The sequence below is a fragment of the Microtus oregoni genome, unplaced genomic scaffold (assembly GCF_018167655.1).
Source record: "Microtus oregoni isolate MIOR12 unplaced genomic scaffold, Mior012 000069F_ref0000032, whole genome shotgun sequence".
Lineage (NCBI taxonomy): Eukaryota > Metazoa > Chordata > Mammalia > Rodentia > Cricetidae > Microtus > Microtus oregoni.
Window position 1 is genome coordinate 831581 of NW_024543976.1, and position 22691 is coordinate 854271.

A 22691-nucleotide genomic window follows, 5' to 3' on the forward strand; every position below is an offset into this window, starting at 1 on the left:
CGGCTTCCGACCAGTGTTTATTGACAGAATCATGTCTGCAGTGAAGTCCCATGATGCAATGTGGATGGACCCTCCCAGAACCACCTCAGGCTTCTTAAGCATTTGAGTTGTGTGTTCATACATCTGTTATTGTTGCCAAATGTTTCTTAAACCCCATGGTCACATGACCTCGGATAGAAGAGTAACCCTGGGGTTTTCCAAGCTATGAGAGAATACACCTTTTGTATGTGTGAAAATTTTTGGGCCAGGGTATTATAGTTTGAAACTTTGTGAACATGGTTCATTAGAAAGGGAGTGATTCTGTAGATTTAAAGAGTGAGAGGAGCCCAGCTTTAAGGCCATTGAGGACTCTTGGTGGCCTATCGTGAGTCATGTATGCTTGTCCTTGTACGGGCACTACACAAGTGACGAGTGACAAAGGAGAAAAAACAAACAAACAAACCAGGGAGCCATAGCAAGCCATGAGCACAAAGACAGAGGTGCCCGCTGTCCTCACTAGTTTGAAGTGCCCTCTAGTGGGTTCTTTACGTGGGGTAGGGTGGAAAGAACACAGTAAAGTCCCTTTGCCAGTGCCTCCCAAGCAGGGTAAGGTAACTCTTGTGACATCACTGAAAGGCAGAGCTTGTAGCAAACACTTCCCTGTAATTTGCACATTTTCCAGAATCTTTGACCCCCAGGAAGAATGATTTCTTGGCCTCACACTTAAAAGCCCGAGCTGTTGTTATTTTTGATTCTTAGGTTCAAAATCATCAAGTGGAAAGACATCCAAGTTGGAGACGTCATTCGCCTGAAGAAGAACGATTTCATTCCTGTAAGTGAGCAGCTTCCCATTCTCTCATTCTCCTCATGAGTACCCACCCCACCCACAGGGTTGTGCCTTCCACCCTGGGGACCCCGTGTGACAGGTGTCTTTTGTTTTGGACAGGCTGACATTCTGCTGCTGTCCAGCTCAGAGCCCAACAGCCTCTGCTATGTGGAAACGGCTGAGCTCGATGGGTGAGTGCGTCTCCGGGGGACCTGCTTCAGAGGGGGCCTGGACAGGAGCACGCATTGCATATTCTTGCGTAGGAAACCTGAGATGTGACCTCTGCCTCAGCCACCTGTTGTCAGTCTGACGGTGTCCATAGTGGACGGACTCCTTTTATCTGTAAAATGGAGCTTCTACTCTAAGATGGGACTGTTCCCCCACCTTCCGTCAAGATCACATACTTATCCCCTTATAAACTGCTGAGCAGTGATCAGACTCACAGATGACTATGGTTGCTGTTATATCCTCAGAAATGCAATTAGGTCCTTTGTTGACAGGCAATTTTGAACTCACTTATCTCTTTTAGAATAAAGTGCTGTTTTTCGAGCAATTTTAAGGAGATTTATTGAGTACTCAATTGCATGTAGATACTTCTAAGTATTAGCTCATTCAGTCTTTTCAACAGCTATGTAATTGTTACCACACGAGGAAGCTGAGGCTCAGAGAGGAGAAGTAGTCTGGCTAAGGTCACAGAGTAAGGGCCAGCCAAGGCTCTGTTCTCTGTGGCCCCTTTTCCTCATATGCCAAATGTGGATCCACTGCTCTCTGGTGGTCTAGACGCAGGAGTGGAAATCCAGCTTCCCTTGCTCTGTACATCAGCTAGCTAGTTGATTTTCCTGTGTTTGCAGTGACACAGTTCTTATTCTAAAGTTTTCCAGAGACAGGAAGTCCCATCATGCCTTGTCATAACTGAGTGGTGGAGCTGGGATCAGCAGCCAGCTTCCGAATGAGTGGAGACTCTTGTGTGACTGGCAGCTCTGCTCTCCTGAGAGGATGTGCCTGCCTGCCCCACCGAGCGCTAACACTTGCTTTGCTTTGTGTGGTGGTTGGAGCAGCCCGTGTATTCCTGCCACCTCCTTTCCTAGATAGAGTTGTCTTGTAGAAACCTCTCCACTGCCTGCTCTAGGAAGGACATTGGCCGAAGGTGCTAAGCAGGGTGTCTGGGTCTGTTGTGGGTACCATTATAGTGGGGCCCCCTGCTCTAGACGTCATGGGGGTAAGAGGTCACTTGAAAAGAAGGCTGTGGTTACTCTGTCTTCACTGACACACAGCAAAAGGAAGCGACGCGTTTTAGGTTTGTAATCTTGCTCTAGAATCAGATTGTCCCACCTAGACTTTCAATTAGAGATTGAAAATAGAACAAGCCAACAGTTAAGTTTCCCTCTCTCCCAGGTAGGCCCCAGGGTACTTTGTGGAATTTTTTTTTTTTTTGTTCTTTTGAACTCCAAATTGTGCTCCTATAACTCTACCTGCCTCCCCTTCCCTGTAGGGAAACCAATTTGAAGTTCAAAATGGCCCTTGAAATCACAGACCAGTATCTCCAAACAGAGGATAACTTGGCGACATTTGATGGTTTGTACAGAACGACCTTACTTCGTTTTAAATTCAAGTTGTTTTACTTGGTGTCCATTGGTTAAGCCTGGGTCTTTCATATTTGGCTCCTTATATGGCTCTTACCTTTTGAAAAGGTTTCATTGAATGTGAAGAACCAAACAACCGGCTAGACAAGTTCACGGGCACCCTGTTTTGGAGGAAACGGAGCTTCCCTTTGGATGCTGACAAAATCCTGTTACGTGGCTGTGTGATTAGGAACACCGATGTCTGCCATGGCTTGGTCATTTTTGCAGGTACTTCCTGAATGTTCTCCGAGTTATTAAGATTTCAAGAAAGCTTAGCCTAGTGGTCCAGGTTCCACATGCCAGCACTCAGGAGGCCGAGGTGGGAGGACTGATATTCCAGTTAACTGGGACTGGATAGCTAGACCATGGCTTCAGAGTGTCTATCCAAAGTCACAGAAAGGATAATTTTATTGACATGCTTATTAGTTGAATTTTCCAACTATTAATCACAATAAATTTTCCATTTTTAGGCGCTGACACTAAGATAATGAAGAATAGTGGGAAAACCAGATTTAAAAGAACGAAAATTGACTACTTGATGAACTACATGGTGTACACGGTATTTATTTTTCATTCTGGTAGATGAGAGACTAGACCAGATGGCTGTCTTTTTCAGTAATTTTGATGTATGTTTTTCTAATGCAAGGTGATCTTGCAGCTTTAGATGGAGTACAAAGAGGCCTGGGTGCACCAAGTCTAGTAGGATGGATGGAAAGGGAGACCCAAGGCTTTCCTGAGAAATTTCACACTTCAGCCAGGACAGCCCCACTGGGGAAAGAAAATTTAGAGGCTGTCCCCAGGTGTTTTCACAATTGTCTATTGACTAGTTAGGAACCAAAGACACCACCATGGGGCTCTTCTTACCAGAGCTGCTAGGATCAGAGTTGGGACCCTGGCATCCCCAACAAGTTGGTCTTGGCCACCCAACCTCATTAGGTCAATGAAACAGGCAAGAACTAGTCAGAAACTGAGAAAGGAGGTTTCCCCAGCATGGGCACATGAGGACAAGAATCCTAAGCCTGTCGTCAGGGTCCTGGCAGCAGTTTTCATCTCAACTGGAAGGAAAGAAGTGTACAAAAGGAAGCAGCCTTGGCTAGGTCGGGGTCCCAACCATCACTGACCCATCATTGTCTGAGCTCCAGTACCAATCCTCTGGCTGGCACCAAGTTACAGCCTTTTCCTTTGCCCAGCATTAGATTCCTGGGGAAATTCCAATTACTTGGGACCCTTGTCTCAAAAGACTGGTAGACAAAGGGGGTGGGGCACAAATATTTCCTTCTAAATATCTCCCCTCTTGCCAGGAGCATTAAAATTCTAGGAACTGTAAGGTAGATTTTACAGCCATTGGTTTCCCATTTCCTATAGGGGAGTCATCATAAATGCAAGTGTGTGTGTGTGACGTGTGTGTGTGTGTGTGTCTGTGTGTCTGTGTGTCTGTGTGTCTGTGTGTGTGTACTGTCATGTGTGTATGCACTTCGTGTGTGCCTCCCCACCTACGGCAAGGCTAAAAATAATGTTTGTTGAGGGTGTTCAAAGCTGCACTCAGGCTAAAGATTGGGAGGAGCCACAGGGTTTGGCATAGACAGGTGCTTACACCTGTGTCTTACTACAGCCCACGGTTACAAAACAGGACACGCGGAAGGCTCACCAGATGAAATCTCAAGGGAGTTGGTTTAAAATCCCACACACAGCCACACCAGATAGGCACTCAGTTCCCTCAGCAACAGTTTTTGACTGTGTGTGCACCCTGTTGTCTCCAGTGACTCTTTTAACTGGGGGTTAGGCGTATAGGTTCCACATGCCCACCATCCTCCAAATTCTAGGCTTCTGTAAAAATGCTGGTGGTCAGCCTCAATGGTGGGGTTGGCCCAAACAAGCATGGTGATCTGTTTCTATATAGAACACCTATGGGTTAAGACCCCTTGGTGGGGGTGGAGGGTATGGGTATCAGATGACCCTTTCACATATCAGATATTTGCTTTATGACTCATAACAGTCACAAAGTTATAGTTATGAAGTAGCAAAGAAAATAATTTGATGGTTGGATGGTCACCACAACATGAGGAATTGTAATAAAGGGTCACAGCATAGGGAAGGCTGATAACCACTGTTTTAGAAGAATCAGAAATAAGAAGCTGGGAAGCCCTTCCCAAACCTAAGTCTCCGTACGCCAGCCTATCTTGAAAGCCACCTTCGGAGGAGAGTGGGCTTAGGCCTGCGGTGTGAACTCTTCTGCACACACTGAGAATTGCTTTTCCAATATTTAAAGTTCAACCTGAATGAATAAACTCTTCAGAATGCAATGACAGTTTGTTCAGGTGTGTACATACTTACAGCCGCAAGAAATAATAAAGCTGTCTGAAGACCAACCCACCCTCACCCCCAATTTTATGACCTGGAATATTTATATCTAGTGTCATTGTAACCATTCCAATGCAAGCACTGGGCCCACTCATCTCAAGAAGATACTTTGAGAGCCTGTGTTCAGAACACTACGTTTTCCCTGGAAATTTTATTACTACTGTGAAAATATAAATATAGCTAGGAAAATTGAAAAAAGAAATTGAGACAGGGTTTTACTATGTAGCCCAGGCTGGCTTGAATTTTTTTGTTCCCAAAACATAGGCTTCTCAACTCCCTAACGTAACATCTATTGTTGTTGATAATCTTGTCTACTGTATTAGTTATCTTTCTGCTGCTACGATAAATACCATGACCCAAAGCAGCTTAAAGGGAAAAGGGGCTTTATTGGCTCATGGTTCCCAGTATATAAAGTCTGTCACATGGGAAGGCATCACCTAGCCAAAGAAGCATAAGGTGGGCCCGAGACAGGGAACAGGAAGTTGAACCAAGCTTCTTTCATCAGGGCTCCACCCCTTAAAGATTTCACAACCTTCTTAAAAAGCACCATCAACTGGGGACCAAATGATCAAATACATGAGCCTATTAGAGATATTTTATCATTTTGCATTTTTTATAAATTTTATAAAAATATTTGCATTTATAACTCCTATAGCATTGAACATATATGAATACCCAAATATGGGAGATATTTCTCCACCTTTCTTTTTTTGTTTTATTTTTTGAGACGGTTTTTTTTTTTTTTTTTTTTTTTTTTTTTTTTTTTTTTTTGTAGCTTTGAAGCCTGTCCTGGAACTAGCTCTTGTAGACCAGGTTGACCTCAAACTCACAGAGATCCACCTGCCTCTGCCTCTCGAGTGCTGGGATTAAAGACATGTGCTACCACCGCCTGACTTACCCACCTTTCTTAAAAGCAAGCAAGCAAACAAACAAACAAAAAAAACAAAATAGCTGGATATGGTGGCCATCCCTATATTCACAGCATTTGACAGCTGAGGCAAGATTGAGAGGTCAGAGCCTGCCTGGGTTACACAGCAAGACCTGTCTTGGGAAAAAAAAAAACAAACAGATAGCAATATAGCTCAACTGGTAGACAATTTGTCTAGCATTAATAAAGCCCTGGGTTGGATCCCCACCATCTCATAAACACGGTAGTGACACATGTCTTTATTCCCAGCACCCAGCAGTGGAGGCAGGTAGATCAGAAAGCCTATAGTCACCCTTGAGTATATGGGAATGTCAAGGCATGCATGGACTACATGAGACCCTTTCTCAAAAAAAAAAAAAATTAAAACAACTTCCATTCACTATTATCTATGAGCCTCTCAAGTCAGTGTTAGTTTAAGTTTCTTCATGCAAGGATGAAGTATCTTCCCAAGCAATGTATCTCTGTTTTGAAGTAATAATAGTTGTGAGGCTACCCTGTCATATGAAGGAATTTAAGGATTGAACATAAGACATTAGCTCCTCTTTTGAAAGATGATTTGGGGAAGAAAACATAGCCTTACAAATGTAAAGAAATCAGTCGTAACTTTATAGACTTTCAAAGTATCCTTATAGTCCTGCTTTCTTCTAAGTGTACAGTTTTTACAGACCATTAAAAGGTTCTAAGTATGTAAAGTGCTAGATAACACTATAAGAATCTTTGAAAGGTGTGGAGTTGGAAGTCCTGTTTTGCAACACATATCTTCTAGATCTTTATTGTGCTCATCTTGGTTTCTGCCGGCCTCGCCATTGGCCACGCTTATTGGGAAGCACAAGTTGGCAATTATTCCTGGTACCTCTATGATGGAGAAAATGCCACGCCCTCCTACCGGGGCTTCCTGAATTTCTGGGGCTACATCATTGTGCTGAACACCATGGTGCCCATCTCTCTCTACGTCAGGTAAGCCTGGCCTCCCCTTCCTCTTACTTTCAGAGCAATGTAGTGCTTTTTCCCCACCTTCATGTTTAGCAAGAATCGTTTCAAAGGTCAAAAGGAAGAAGAAAATAAGCTTCTTTTGGAACTGAGAGCGAGGTAGGAGAAGGCTGTGAACTTTGTGTATCTCTCCTGTGCTAAGCACTTTCTATCTTGTCCTCTGTGTAGATAAGGCTAGTGACATTCCACGGGCAAAGGTGACAGTCATTTGCTTGGCGACTCCTCCTCAGTGGGTTCCAAAGCACAGGGTTCAAAAAGAGTCCTTGAGAAAGTGGAGATTTAGAGCGCCGGGGAAAATTCTTCCTTTTTAAAGCCTCTGTTCTCTTACCAGAACCTTCTTTATTACAGTTCTTCCAGCTTTGCTCACCTGTCAGGCCCCCCTGCTTCTTGCTGCTACCTCGTGGTAGGAAGGATGTTTCTGTCTTCCTTCAGCCTCTCTAAACGCTGTTTCTCGGTGCAGTGCCAATCCGCATCCCAACAAAAGGTCAGGGTCATAGCTCCCTGCTTTATAACCATCCCTCCTCCTCCTCTTCCTTCTTCCTCTCATATCAAAGTTCACAATTATTGACCAGTTGGATCTGGGCCCTTTGAAAGAGAGTCTGTGCCTTATAATACATAGAGTAACCAGTCAGTCCCTCGCCAAACCTGGAGCTCACCATTTTGGCAAGACTTGTTGGGCATTGAGCACCAAGACTCTGCCAGCCTCCACCTTACGACTACTTCCCTTCCTGAAGCACTTGGTGACAGACATACACCAGCATGTCCAGCTTTTATGTGGGTGCTGGGGATCCGAACTCATCTTCTTGCTCATGCAAGGAGCGCTTTACCCACTGAGTCATCCGTCTCCTTAGCCCTGCCATCTTGGTTTGGCATCTTGGTTTTCATTAAAGTGTTCGCTGAACAGAAGGCAGCTCTAGGGATTTACCTCCCACTCAGAGAATATCAGTAGCTACAAGTAATAAAATCAAAATAAAAACAAACACACATGTCATAAAATTTAAGTTAATTAAAGTTTCTAATGACATGAGTATATGAGATCCCCGGTGCCTCTGGGCTGTTGTTCACTAGGGTAATGACTGACTGGTTACTCTGTATTACAAGGCTCAGTCTTGGCTTCAAAGATCCCAAATCCAACCGGTGCATAATTGTGTTACCTTATCCTCCTGGCCTCTCCCTCACCTGATCTAACTGGTTTCTTCCCCTTCCTATTGGTCTCTATCTGCTACTCTCTGCTTTGATTTTTTTATATAGAATGTGCAACCCTCAAGAGTTTACATTTGCTGGACTGTTTGTTTGTCTGCTTATGGGCAGGGACTTCATCTGCTTTGTCTGCAGTGTTCAACACCAAGCAGGGCTACCATTTGTAAAGGACTTATTCCCGTCTCTAGGACTTCTGCAGCCATGCATTGCCCACATGGCAGTTGTGGGTGTGCAAACAGCCTCCTTACTGTTTTTAAATCTGAATTTAAATTTTAAATTTTAATTTTAAAACTGAGTTTTAAAATCTACATGATCCTCTTAGGATATCTCCTTTTGGACATTCTGTAAAGTCTGAGAATTTAGAAAGTGAATGTATTTTTTCCCAGTGTGGTAAGCAACTAAGGCGCTAATTGCCAAAAGACCTGACTCGTTTGAGACATGAGGGTATGCCATCTAGTGGATCCTAATTCTCTTTGTACAGGTGAATTTATCTGTCCCAGTTGTTCCTAGGTGTGAGGGAGAATGAGAGAAAGAGTGGGGTGATTGTATTTGTGGTTCTGGCCGCACTATCGCTGTTACTGTTCCCACTGGCCTGTGTGTTCTAAGCACAGAGTTCCTTAGCTGTGGCTGACGCGCTCAGGCGTGAGGAGAAAATCACTCTAATGAGATACCATGAGGGAGCATTACTGACCCTGAGGCTGGAGAATGATAGATTTGGTCAGGGAGCACAGTGTGGCTTTTAAGAACTTTAATTTTCATAGTTCAGAAGGCTTGGGAGTCAATGATCAAGGGCAGAGTTCTTGCTAAGCAGTGAGAGCCCATACTTGTGCCATAAGTGATCCCTTCTTGCATTATCTCATGACAAAAAGGGGGCAAAGGAGCTCCCACAGGCTTCCTTACCACAGATGCTAGTGCCATTCGTGAGCCCTAACCATCATAAAAAAGCACCTACTTCAGAACTGCTCCACTGAAGATTAGGTTTCACTATATGGGAGGAGGGGCGGGGTAATAACAGGTACTCTTCTCATTGGTTTAACAGAATATCTGATTCAAAGAAACTTAAAGAAGGAAGGGTTTATTTGGGTTCTTGGCTTGAGGGTACAGTCTGTGATGCTGGAGAAAGCATGGTAGGAGGAGTACGAGGCAGCTGGTCACATTGTATGCACTCAGGAAACAGAAAGGGACACTGATATCCTGTCACTTTCTCCTTTTTGTTCAGTCTGGAGACCCCAGCCCATCATAGGGGACCTTCCCACCTCAGGTAAACAGGTCTTGGGAACACACTCAAGGACACACAATAAGAGGTGTGCCCCTAGGGAATGTTAAAATTAGGTCAAATGAACCATCAGGACTAACCCTGGTGCTGGAGAGATGGCGCAGCAGTCAAGAGAACATAATGCGCTCAGTTTGATTCCTAGCACCTGGGTTGGGTGACTCACAGTCTCTTATAACTTCAGCTCCAGGAAGACTCGACACCTGCGTCCTTGAGAGCTCTTGCTTTATAAACCTGTTTTTAAAGAACGATTAACCGTTATACGAGTGGACATTAGTTTTCAAACCAAAGCAGTAGAAAAGCAGCTCACTCCCATGTGCCCAGGAGAGCAGAATCCTTTCTTGGCCAGTGCCCTCTCCACTCCCCACTGAAGCCGCCTTCTGTCCTCCCAGTGTGGAAGTTATTCGTTTGGGACAAAGCCACTTCATCAACTGGGACCTGCAGATGTACTATGCCGAGAAGGACACGCCTGCGAAGGCGAGGACCACCACGCTGAATGAACAGCTAGGACAGATTCATTACATCTTCTCCGACAAGACGGGGACACTCACGCAAAATATCATGACCTTCAAGAAGTGCTGCATTAACGGGCAAATCTACGGTGAGTGTGAGGCTTGTGAAGTTGGGGGGTCAGGGCACCCCCTTTTGTCATGAGTGCACTTGAAGCTTAGAAGCTATGCTCACCCAGACTCAATTTGTTTTGTCCTGTTTATTTCTTAGGAGACCATCGGGACGCTTCTCAACACAGCCATAGCAAAATAGAGGTGAGTGGTCTAGGCAAAGCTCTGCTTGCTGTGGATTTGCTTCGATGGGTACCAGACTGAGTGGCCTCGGACTGGGGCATAAAGTAGCAGAGCTGATCTCCCCCCACTTCTGGAGACTGGAATTCTTACGTTGGTTCCTCCAAGAGTTCTAGGGAGAAGATCCATGGCTTCTCCGTAGCCTCTGGTAGATTCCAGTGATCCTGACTTGTAGGCTCCAGGCTACAATCTCTGTTTCTCTTGTCACATGGGGTTTATTTTCCTCATGTGTTTGGTTCTATCTGTATTTGTCTCTTACAAGGACATCTGTTTTTCCATCCTAATCCACATGACCCCGTCATAACCTGATCACGGCTCCAGACCTCATTTCCAAATTAAAGAAACTGACAGGCACCATAGGTCGGGGTGCCGACATACCTGTGAGAGACACAATTCAGCTCACTATAGTGTGCCTTTTTGTTTTAAGAAAAACTTCCACTAATTAGGACAAGAAAGTGGATGGTTTCACAGTTCAGAGGAATTACTATTCCTTTTAGAGGGCCGAGGTTCAGTTCTAGCACACACAACTCACAACTGTGGGCAACTCCAGTTCCAAAGGATGCCCTCATACCCTCTTCTGGCCTCTGTGGGCACCAGGCATGCCCATGGTCCACAGACATATAGGCAAAACACTCAGACATAGAAAATAAAAATAAGAAGGAATGTGCTAAAATCCAAAGGTGATTTTGACATAATTAAGAACTTAGCTACAAAGAAAAGGTAGTATCAGTTATGGGTACAGATTTTTAAATCATTTTGTGTGTGTGTGTGTGTGTGTGTGTGTACATGCAAGTGGACATGTGTGCTGCCACAGTGCGCTTGGAGGAATTGGTTCTCTCCTCTACTCTGTGGATCCCAGGTATCAGGATCAAACCCAAATTGTCAGGCCTGGTAGCAAGCACTTTTACTCCATGAACCATCTTGCTGGCCCTAATATATATATATTTTTCTCATTAATTGCATTTTCTTTCTCTCTCCATTTCTTTCAGTTAGTGGATTTTAGCTGGAATACATTTGCTGATGGAAAGCTTGCATTTTATGACCATTACCTGATTGAGCAAATCCAGTCAGGGAAAGAGCCGGAAATCCGACAGTTCTTCTTCTTGCTTTCCATTTGCCATACAGTCATGGTGGACAGAATTGATGGTGAGTGTTCCTTTGGTGTCTCAGACACTGGAGGCCAGTTTTGGAGTTGGCAGGTGACTCATGACTCAAGTGTAACAAATGCCAAGTCTGTCGCACACACTCAAGCAATGGCCATTTGCGAACCCTGACACTGGCTGTGTATGACATAACAAAGCATGAAACACCTTATTATTGATTTTTTAATTACTTTATTTCATTTCATTTTGGGGTAGGACTGGGCTTGAAAAGGGCTTGTGTGCTAGACAAATGTTTCTTGCATCTCCCAAAAAATGTACTTCTCTCAAAGTTGATGTCTTATGTAATTATAGCTCAGAATGGGTTATCCCTTGTAAATGAAATTAGGTTAAAAGATATGGTTGGTGACCTGGTGAGATGGCTCATCAGATAAAGGCACTTGCTGCCAAGCCTGGTGACCTGGGTTTGATCCGCAAGACCCACATGGTAGGAGAGAAGTAACTCTCACAAGTTTTTCTCTGACCTCCATATGTGTGCTGTATCATACACAACACACATACACACATAACACACACACACACACACACATATATATATATAATTTATTGGATGGTTGGCTATTAAGTAAAATAGCCTAAATCTTTTTTTTCTACAATTGTTCATTGGGAATGTATAATCAGGCCTTATTTGTATCATGAATGGGCATTAAACTTAAGCATTATTTTCTTTAAATTTCTTTCAGATGTCTGCTTTTGTTCTCTAGATTAAAATATTTGGAATTGGAATTAGATCAGCTAAAGCCTAGGCCTCCTTATGGTGCTTTTCTCATTTGATGGTATAAAATTAATGAGAATTTGTGAGTGAGCAGCGAGGAGTGTAGGTTCTTCTGCGGAATTCTTATGTTCAGTCTGCACCTTCTTGGTCAGAGGAAATCTGTCCAGTGTCAACGAAAAATAGTTATTTTTATCATGTGTGGACATAATGTCTCGAATCCTCTCGCTAGACAAATGCATTGTGGAGAGGATGAAAGGAATGCTCTGGGTGTGGCTCCAATGCAGAGTTCTGCCCACACGTCACTCACCCACCTCACCTGGTTCTCTGTATTACTGCAGTTCCTACAGAGCTGGAAAACACCTCTTGATCGAGTCACAACATGGATGTTTTGTATGTAGTGATATCAAACCCTCCTGAGGAGGTATATGTATAAAAATATCATTCAGCAGGTTTCAAAGATATTTCAATGGATATTCTCTTAGAATACAATGGATAGTTCAGTCAAGCAAAATAGCACAGTTCAGACAAGATGGGTCTCGGGGAGAAGCTGTTTGTGGCAGAGTGAGGGATAACAGAATGGGGTTCAGAGTCTAATTACCCAAGTAAATCTGACTTGTAACAAGACTAAAGTAGCATCTTTTTAAGCACCCTTGTTCTCTTAGGTCTTGATTTATTGGTAGGATTCTTCTTTGAATGTATGGAGACACTTTGGAAGTTAACTGTGCCCTTAGACAAATGTATATTAATTGTACAGTCTGTTTTATTGTCCTCGCTGGACTGAGAGGCAAGGCCTTGGAGTGTGTGCCAGAGATGAGGCAGGCCTGGTTTAGTCCCTATCAGGCCACCGTTTTCCTCAACAGTGCTGTGGGAGGCATGGTTGTTCAAAGTTCCCTCTGGCGCAATCCTGTAGCTGTTTGCCCCACTGCCAGCTGAGTTACAGTGCTGAGCATACCAAGTAATAGTCTTTGCCCAGCAAATGACAAATAAAAGCCCCTGAGAACCAAGACAAGTTGTATCTTCATGTGCAGGGTCTTATAGAAGAAATGGGGCTTTGATCCAGCAGAAAATCATGTGCTGAGAGATGTCTTTGGAAGGGATTTTGTGATAAACAGATTCAGATGACAAAAACTCTAGGGGCTTTCCTGAGACCATCCAGCAGGGGTCAGTTCGGTGTCCTCCTTCACCATATGGCTGTTTCCTTGGCTACCTACTAATGTCTCTCTTTTAGGAGGATAATGGAGAGTAGGAATATAACCCAGAGGAGAACACTTGCTTGGCATGTGTAAGGCCTTGGGTTTGCTTCCTAGCACCACAGAAAAATGGGGATTGACTTTTTAAAACTTATTGTTGTAGGAAGAGGAAGAATTCTTTTTATAGACATGGCCCTGGACATTTGACTTCCTCAGAAGACATTTTGGGTGGTGATACTTCCAGGAGTTTCCTGCTCCACTGTGATCAGTTACTACAGCTAGGTACCTTGAAACATCTGTCTCTGATCGCATCGTTGGTGAGGTCAGACATTTTGTGTCACTTGGCTGGCCTCTCTGCTCAGCGTCTCACTAGGATCCCAGTGTGGCCATGTTCTCACGTGGTGCTCAGTGTCTTCTTCCAAGCTCAGTGGTTGGGCCAAGGTTCAGTTCCTTGCCGTTGTAGGGCTGAGGTCCCCATTTCTCTGTGAGCCTACAGCTAGGGTTGCTCTTTGCCCTCAGTTCTTGTGAGACTGAGTCATGTTGGGGAACCCTCCCTAAGTGAAACTCCAGGCTCCGACTCTTTCTTCCCAAACTAACTAGATGTCCTTCCTAAGAGTCACCTAGTTAGCTGCAAAGCACCTGGTTATTCGGTCTGTTTGTTTGGTTTTGACTGGGGCGGGGATGTTTTTTTTTCCTTCTTTGTCTGCACAAAGGATCAAGCCTAGCATATATTAGGCAAGTACTCTACCACAGAGCTACAGCCCTGGTAATAATCTCTTTCTTAAAGTCGGCTGATCAGGACCTACTGTGAAATCTAAAACAACCCTTCAAAGTAACGCCTAGGTTAGTGCTGAACAAATGACTGAAAGAGAATGAATGATGCCACTGGGATGGGAACCTTGAGGCCATGAAGACTCTTCCCACAGAGGCTGCATGAGGGCAGAGTCTAAAAATGCCGTGGAGCCTGTCTCGCCTGGTGCTCTTTAATCTAGTGCTCATAGAGTTTTCATAGGAGACCTTAGCATCCCCGGATGTGATATGATAGGAACTCTGGGGGGTTGTATCATTGCGAGATGCTCACAAAGAATGAGAAAGTCGTGAATGGACGAGGCATTCTGTTTATGAATTTGAGAGGTCAAAGAACAGAAGGCATTTCTGAGGCTGGAGACTGGCAGGTCTGTGGTATTGTTGTCAGAAGCAGTTAGAAAAGGAAGCAGTGAGAGGTGACGATGGCATTTGTGAGTGTGTGTGTTTAATTTTTAATTAAGAGAAGTAGGGGAGGGAGGGAGAGAGAGAGACGTGAATTGATGGATGGGTGGGTGGATGGATAGATAGATAGATAGATAGATAGATAGATAGATAGATAGATAATGTAAATATAGTGCCCACAGAGGAGGGCATTGAATCCTCCAGAGCTGATGTTAAGATAGTTGTGAGTTACCTGATGTGGGTGCTGGAATCTGAACTCAGGTCCTCTGTAAGCACAAGAAGAGCAACTGGACCCAACTGTCCAGCCCCACTCTTTTGTTTTTATTGTGCTACTATCCTGATCCATAGATGAGTCTGTTAAGAAAAGGTTTGGGTTGATCCTAGGAGGGTAATTAAAGTAAGTTTTCTTCTGAGGCGTGTTTGTTCCTCCACACTTCTCCTGCGGATGTAAAACCCAGTGTTAGATCAGGCCTCCAATGTTCTTCCCTTCTGTTTGTTGCCAAGTCTGTGATTTCGCTGCTGGAACACTTCCTTTGGTAATCCAAACATCAAGGTTCGGGCTGCAGTTAGGATTGTCCAAACCATGGACAATTTGCCCTTTCACTATTGTGTTTCCTTTCTCTGTCAATATTATGGAAGATATTTATGTTCCGGCCAAGTTAAAATATTGAAGGAAGGTACCGTGTTCTCACTGCTGCTTGCCCAGCACTGGGTCAACAGTCAGTTGGCATTTGTGTCTTTGTAGAGGGCTTGGCTGTAGAAAGCACTCTCAGGATTTCTAGTGTGGCTTTCTGGATGAATAAATAGAAAAATAGCCTATAATGCCTTCTTTACCAACTAATTGGGAGGTGATCAGTATTAGCATATGTGGGGACAGTGGTGTCTGTAGTTCCAGTTGTCTGGAGGCTGAAGAGGGAAGAAGGCATGAACTAAAGACCAGCTTGAGGAACACAGGGATCACACACACACACACATACACACACATACACACATCCCAAGAGTGAAAGAAACAAAACAGAACTAAGATGCTGATGGGATTGGAACTAACATGGAAAAAAGGGGTTCCATCTATGGCTGTCTGCTCTTTTAGGTAGACTGAAGGAAGAGGCGTTGCCAGCACATCTGTGCCCTGGTTTCTGATTGGAAAACTAAATGCCCTTTTCTGTAAATCTTCATCTGACTGGGGAAATGCTTTTAAGTATAACATACGACAGACTGATATATACATTGGACAGCGCAGTAAATGAGTCCTTATAATGAACCCCCAGGTTTATAAAGCATACACATGTGTATATGTACACACACACATTATTCATGTGCACACTCAATGATTATAGCAATTTTATTTTTATGGGCCAGAAAGTTTAGAAATAAACCAAATGCCCATGAGAGAAGAGAATAGCAGTTTTATACTCAGTAGAATAATATTTATAAAGACTCTTTAAAGATATGCCAACAGACTCAAAATCTGACACTAACAAAGAAATCGGGTGTGTTAGGATTTCAGTCATGCTGCAGAGGCCTGAGGAGACAGTGAAATGTTAGCAGTGTTCTCTTCTAGACGGCACAATTCCGAGACTTCTCTCCACACACGCCCGTTTGAAGACAGTTTTATTTGCGATCGCTATTACCACTTTTAATTTTGAAGGAAATGTAGTGTTTACAGCATTGTGATTGCTGTGTAAGCTTTCAGAACCTCTGCCTTGTTCTCTATACGATGTGCAGAACCGTGCAGGGTTTTCTCAGTACAGCGCTCAGGCATGGCTTCTGACCTTCGTCCACAACTCTTCTGGCATTTCTCTCTTGCTTCCCTCCCCAGGGCAGCTCAACTACCAGGCAGCCTCTCCTGATGAAGGTGCCCTGGTGAACGCTGCCAGGAACTTCGGCTTTGCCTTCCTCGCCAGGACGCAGAACACTATCACGGTCAGCGAGCTGGGCACAGAAAGGACCTACAATGTGCTTGCCATTCTGGACTTCAACAGTGACCGGAAGCGGATGTCTATCATCGGTGGGTCTCTACCCCAGGCTCTCTCTGACTCCTTCAACTCCGTGTGCCTCTTCTCCAGTTTATTCAGTGATGCTTGGATAAATGAGGACATGGATGGACAGCTGACTTCTGAAAGGTGTCCAGGTTGATGGAAACTGGCTTTTCTCTGTTCTTCACTCTGCCACTATTCCCTGTGACCTTCTTGAATCCTGCAAAGGCTTTTGACATTCTCTACCCATAAGGCCTTGAGTTGCTGAGTCTGCAGTGGCAGGAGAAGTACACCTAACAGTGCTGCCCCAGACCTGTTTCTCTTTATGTCAGGTCCCCTTCCAACACTTCTCTGCCCACAGCCAGGAAAGGGAGGCCTCAGCAGGAAAGGCTGTGTCTTTGAGTCCCAACCTCGCCTCCAGTCTAGGCTCTTGACAGGCCACCAGGTGAAGATGAGGGTCTTGTTCCAGAATTGAATTTCTTTTTCTGAGTCATTTGAAATAATTTCCAACCTACAGGAAGATTACAAGGATGGCTGGTGATGCTTTTGTTTATCTCTAATAGCTGCTAGTTTTTAACATCGTCTACAGTTTCATTTAGATATAGGTTACTATCTTCTGAACTGCTTGAAAGTAACCTACAGGTCCAATATTCCTTCCTCATGTATTCATTAGAGATATTCCCCACTGACAAGAATCTTAGATGTGTGTGAGTGATCAGAATCAGAAGCTTGCACTGATATAGTGTTATCACCTGCCCCCTACAGCGCTGACCTGCAGACATTTCTGGGTCTTACCAGAAACCCTCTCGCGTTCCGATCCCCTCCTCTTTTTCTTCATCTTCCTCTTTCCATCTGTATGTGTTTTGGTCTCAGAAATCAAACACTGAATTAGAAAAGCATGATTCTGAATTAAAAAAAAAAATAATTCTTCATCCTCTTTTGGATCTTTCATTTTCAAAAAAAATTGGATCTGGAATTTTCAAAAAACAAAGGTCAGTTTTATTGTAGAATGTCCCTGTCTTGGGTTTATCTACTTAATGCTTATATCCTGGTCACACATTGTTGGCAAAAAAAAAAAAGAAGAAAGAAAATTATATAGCGATGTTGTGCCCTTCTCAGAGGGTCACCCTGCAAAGGCATCTGATGTTTTATCTCACGGATGGTGATGCTAAATATTGCTTCACTGAGTTCATATACTTTCCCACTGTGATACTCGAGTATTAGCAAGTGGAGTGATATTTTACTCAGGGCTTCTTGGGTGCCCAACTGATATGAACTGGCAATCGTCTCTGGTACCGACCTCACAGAACTTAAAGTGTAGTTAGCAGTGGAGTGTAGTCTGTGATGATAGATTGAACGCTGTAAGAAAGTGGTCACAGGAGCCTTGTTAGAGGCAGTAAATGGTGTGAGCTCGAAGACAGGTAAGGAAGATTCCTATCAGTGCGGACAAGGAAAATTCTGTGGAAGACATTGCGCATAGTATGGAGCCTATAAATACTTGTTAAAACGACGTAGAAAACTGAACTGACCTTGAGTGAATGGTTTTGTATTTCACTGCTGCCTTCAATGTAGGTAGCAGCTTGCCAACTTTGCTGAGGGCAGCAGTTCAATTCATGTAATAAATGTATATATACATTATACATAGATAGATAGATAGATAGATAGATAGATAGATAGAGAGATAGAGAGAAAGAAAGAAACCAACCTAACTTTCTTGTTGCTTTTCCTTCCCTTGCTACCAGTGCGGACCCCAGAAGGTAGTATTCGACTATACTGTAAAGGCGCTGACACTGTAATTTATGAGCGGCTCCATCCGATGAATCCTACAAAGCAAGAAACACAGGATGCCCTGGATGTAAGTCTCACTTTGCCCCATCTGCTAGGGTGTCCATTCTTGCCTTCTGGGCTGTCTCTCCAGTGAAATAAAAACTTTGCTTGCAGCTGGGCGGTGGTGGCGCATGCCTTTAATCCCAGCACTTGGGAGGCAGAGGCAGGCAGATCTCTGTGAGTTCGAGACCAGCCTGGTCTACAAGAGCTAGTTCCAGGACAGACTCCAAAACCATAAAGAAACTCTGTCTCGAAAAAGCAAAAAAAAAAAAAAAAAAAAAACTTTGCTCGCTCTTAGCTAACACTTCCCATGCTTTGGTGTCATGGGCTGGGAACACCAAAGTAGGGACATGATGGGTGGTGGTTTTGCTCTTGCTGGTGAAGCTCTTTCTCAGCATCCAGGTCTTCAGGGCTGGTACAAGGGAATACAGGCTCATCGCTCTTCCAGGGACCTTGAGCAAGGAGCTAGCTGCCTTGAGGTGTAGGCTTAACATCTCTGTGGTCGCCGAGAGTTTTGCCAGATTCTAGGTATGGAATGGAGGAAAGAAAGCATTTCCAGATGTCAGGGTAATGAAGCAAATCATGGGACCCTGAGCTCTGATGCCTTTGCTGTGACCCATATAGTCCATAGCTGCCACACATGCACAGTATAAATGTAAGCGTAAGTGTAATTTTGAAAATGAATTTTTGGAGAAGTAACTCTTATTTGCATGGGTGGATTTTGTCTTGTAAATCAAACAGGTCTTTGCTAGTGAGACTCTCCGAACCCTGTGCCTGTGCTACAGGGAAATTGAAGAGAAGGAGTTTGCAGAATGGAACAAAACGTTTATGGCCGCCAGCGTGGCCACCACCAACCGGGATGAAGCTTTGGATAAAGTGTACGAAGAGATTGAGAAGGACCTGATTGTGAGTTCAGTGTTGATAACTTGCTCTTTGACATTCTGAACTGTTAAATTTGTGTTTTATTGTGTCACTGGTAGCATGGTTTAGGGAGAATTCTTTGATGGGCACAGTTGGTACAAAGAGCTACATCATGTGAATGTTTCTTGTTCAGCAAACAATAAAATTTCGTATCACGGAACAAAAACCAAAATAGAAAACACCTTTCTTTCTTTCTTTCTTTCTTTCTTTCTTTCTTTCTTTCTGTTTTTGCTATACTGGCTTGGCTGGCCTAGCATTCGCTTTTTGGTTCAGCTTGGTCTTGAATTCATAGCAGTAAAGAAGTCTCATTTCCTATTAAAATGGCAAAAAGAAAACAAGCATTTAGTGATTTCATTGGGAGAATTACTAAAACAATTTAATTAAAGTTGTAGTAAAGATTTCATCAAAACAATTAAAATGTTTTGAAAGTCATACATGGTTTTTTTGAATTTATATTAATGGGAAATAGTCAACCAAAGGGCAGTACTGCCGTTAGCTTGGGAAACAGGCGTATGTTTGCACAGCCCCAAACACAATGAAAGTGAATCTTTAACAGCTTTTTGTACTTGTACTTTTCTGTTTGGGGAGGGGGGGGGGGACTCACCATGTAGCCCAGGGTAGCCTCTAACTTGTAGGTGAGTCCTCTACCTCTGCCTCTTTAGTGCTAGATTTTTCAGGGTGAGAACCCACACCCTGTGTCTATCTTGCCCTTTCAGCCTTGGTTTTGAAGGCTTTGGCTTGAGGCAAGCGTGCAATGTTCCAGCTTTGGATGGTGGTACCGCCAATGCTGTCAGAGCGCTAGTCGGTGTTGCGTGACTGCTCTCCTTTTTCAGAAACAGGCAAACTGTATTTAAAGACACTTCTTATATGCTATTTTTTAAAAATTTGTCTTCCAGCTCTTGGGGGCTACTGCTATTGAAGACAAGCTACAGGACGGAGTTCCAGAAACCATTTCAAAACTTGCTAAAGCTGACATTAAGATCTGGGTACTTACAGGAGACAAAAAGGGTAATCCATCTCTTGGGGGAGGGGTGTGTGGGCTAAGTCACAATATTTATAGCTGCTATTCCTTTGCCTATGATGATCTTCATAGGCTTCCCAGCTTGTGGGAATGGAGGTGCTCTCTCCTCTCAAAACCCCTCCTCATGGTCCAGCCTACGCTGCCCACATCCTTCCCTGAACCCCCTCAGCAGCAGAGCTTGCTCTTTAGAATTTAAGCCTCGTTTTGTCTCATCTCTCCAGCCAGAGGTGAGCTCCTATCCGGGAAAGGCCATGCCCCTGTCCCCGTTTTGTCTCCAGCTCTCTGCAATTGTTGAACATAGACTAAAACAATACAAAATGTTGCTACAACAGCTTTGGCTTTCCTGCCTGTTGTGTCTTGAAAATTACAACAAACCTTGTATGCTCTAGGAAACTGTTTGGCATTTAAACCTAGAACTGAACGAGTCACCATTCAGGGTTGATGCCTTATCCTCCAGGCCATCCCTGAGAAATCATTGTCTCTCGCTGTGACACAGTCCTGGCCTTTAACAAACACCAAATAGATGTTAGGGGAAAGAAGCAAGTGGGGTCGTTGATAGTAGCCCCATGTGAGGGTTCGTGGAATCAGCCATCTTTGCCTACCCCTTAACCACATGATCAAGCCACAGGATCTGAATGCTTAGTATTATAATGAATATTGATTCATTATACAACCAACTTCTGGACTTGATTTTTAAGACTGTATCAAACCAGACTTTTGACTCCGACTTATTTTATTACAGAGAAAATTTTTTCTTTTTTTATACGGTTTCTATACATTACTACAGAAAAAACAGCATATTTGGTCGAATGTGGTGAGGATCATGAGTTGAAAATGTCATCAAGGAATCCCTCAAATGCTTAAAATCTAAAACTCTTTGAGCCCTGATATGATGTCACCTGACCTCATGATACACAGGGCAGGGTCAAAACACATGTGATGTGTATAAAGTTGTCTAAGTGATCAGTATAAAATTGCTCTCTGGCAGCGTGGGTACGGTTCATCTGGAATACAAGTGACTTTGTGTTCAGACTTACATTCCATCCTCCAGATATCATGTGTGTGTGTGTGTGCGCGCGCGCGCTCCAAAGCCACAAATCTCAAACACTTCTGGTCCCAAGCATTTCAGATAAGGGATACTTCACATGGTTTAGATAAGCAGAAGTAATAATTGGCTTAATTTTAATCTGTCGTAGAAACTGCAGAAAACATAGGTTTTGCCTGTGAACTTCTGACAGAAGACACTACTATCTGCTACGGGGAGGACATAAAGTAAGTACCCGCTGTGGGCGGACATAAGGTACCTGTTATGGGAGGACCTTGTAAGTACGTATATGGAAGGAGACAGGTAAGTACTAGGCCTGCAGGATGAGAGGATATAGTTTGGGTTTTTCTGTTGGGTTGATTTTTTTTTTTAAACAAAGTCAAGACTAGATGCAGAAGGCAGAAAATATGGAGAAATTAGAGCTAGATCATGTACTTGGGTCTCTTTCTCATGTTCAAATGAAATCAATATCTCCAGATTACCATGGTTCATTTTGAACAGATTTCAGTCTTGGGGGGACCCAAGAGTTTTAAGGAGCCATTTTTCTCTATTCCTTAGAAAAATCTCCTATTTAAATATTGGAAAACTGGGAGCCAGCCCTGGGAATACAGGGGCATGCAGCCATACCCAGCCTACTGCAGGGGTACTGGGCCTTCAAACTCAGGTCTTCACACCTTTCTGTCAGTCACTGCTCCCTGACCCACGTGCCCAGCCCCATTGCTAGCAAGTTAATATAAATTATGTTTATGTCCCTTTTCTAGGGACTTCATCTTTTGAAACAGACATAAGAGAAAATAAAAGTCATCCCAGCATGAAAGTGTTAGTGAGTTATATCATGTAGGTAGGCCATTTATTGGTGGTCTCTAAAGAGAGCACACCTGATATTTCAAGCCTTGGCTTCTGCTGGGCCATTCATCAGCCCCTAATCAGTTGTGGCAAACCCGGAAATGTGTAATATAAAGGCACAGTCTTGTTATAAGCTTCCTATGATGCATTTACTGCTGGCTTAGTCGTTCCATTTATTCCTCAAGCTTTTTTTTTTTTTAATCACAGTCTTATCTAATGGCACAAAGTCAAATTAAGCTGTTACTACACATCTGCTGTGTGTCCTAACGCAGGATGGGGTTGATGGGACTTTTTCACGCAGACAGTCAGCTCTGTGAGCCACTCCAGCGCAGTAGGCAATTTGCTGAGTTAGGTGAAGTTGGTAGCTATATGATATAAATCACTTCTGCTTGAATAAAAGCACATAAACCATGTCTCTTTGAATTGGCAAGTTTTTTAAAAATACCAATAAGCATGTTTACTTAAGTAGTTTTTAATTACAAGCAATTTGGTTAAGTACCATATGGTTTTATTTACATTTTAGATGTGGGGGTGGGGGTAAATAATTTTCCAATCTCTCTTCTGAGAGTGTTAGATTGGACCTAAGCCAAGCTAAATGTCAAGTTTATCCAAACAATCAAATTTTATGAACATTCTCTCTGCCAGCTTTCCATTTATAGAGAGATGAGCCATCTTCCTAGATGGCTCTTTGAAATGATGGTTCCTGTCAAATAGTTTGAACAGGCAACCTCACAATCTGCACCAGTCTCTTAATGACCTACTCCCATTCATTTTTGAACTTGGAAGTGAGAATTAAATTGGT

The 22691-nt window shown here is 43.5% G+C and overlaps 1 protein-coding gene across 1 annotated transcript in view; it reads left to right on the forward strand.

Moving 5' to 3' along the window:
- LOC121440633 (phospholipid-transporting ATPase IC) overlaps window positions 1-22691 on the forward strand; it is a 115148-nt gene that overhangs the window by 71661 nt on the left and 20796 nt on the right. The window contains exons 7-20 of the mRNA XM_041641415.1: window positions 739-811; window positions 926-996; window positions 2298-2380; window positions 2497-2655; window positions 2898-2986; window positions 6483-6673; window positions 9572-9780; window positions 9900-9943; window positions 10969-11125; window positions 16073-16261; window positions 17972-18084; window positions 18798-18962; window positions 19874-19985; window positions 21195-21270. Of these exons, the coding sequence (XP_041497349.1) occupies window positions 739-811; window positions 926-996; window positions 2298-2380; window positions 2497-2655; window positions 2898-2986; window positions 6483-6673; window positions 9572-9780; window positions 9900-9943; window positions 10969-11125; window positions 16073-16261; window positions 17972-18084; window positions 18798-18962; window positions 19874-19985; window positions 21195-21270 (1731 nt within the window). The remainder of the gene's footprint in view (window positions 1-738; window positions 812-925; window positions 997-2297; window positions 2381-2496; window positions 2656-2897; window positions 2987-6482; window positions 6674-9571; window positions 9781-9899; window positions 9944-10968; window positions 11126-16072; window positions 16262-17971; window positions 18085-18797; window positions 18963-19873; window positions 19986-21194; window positions 21271-22691) is intronic.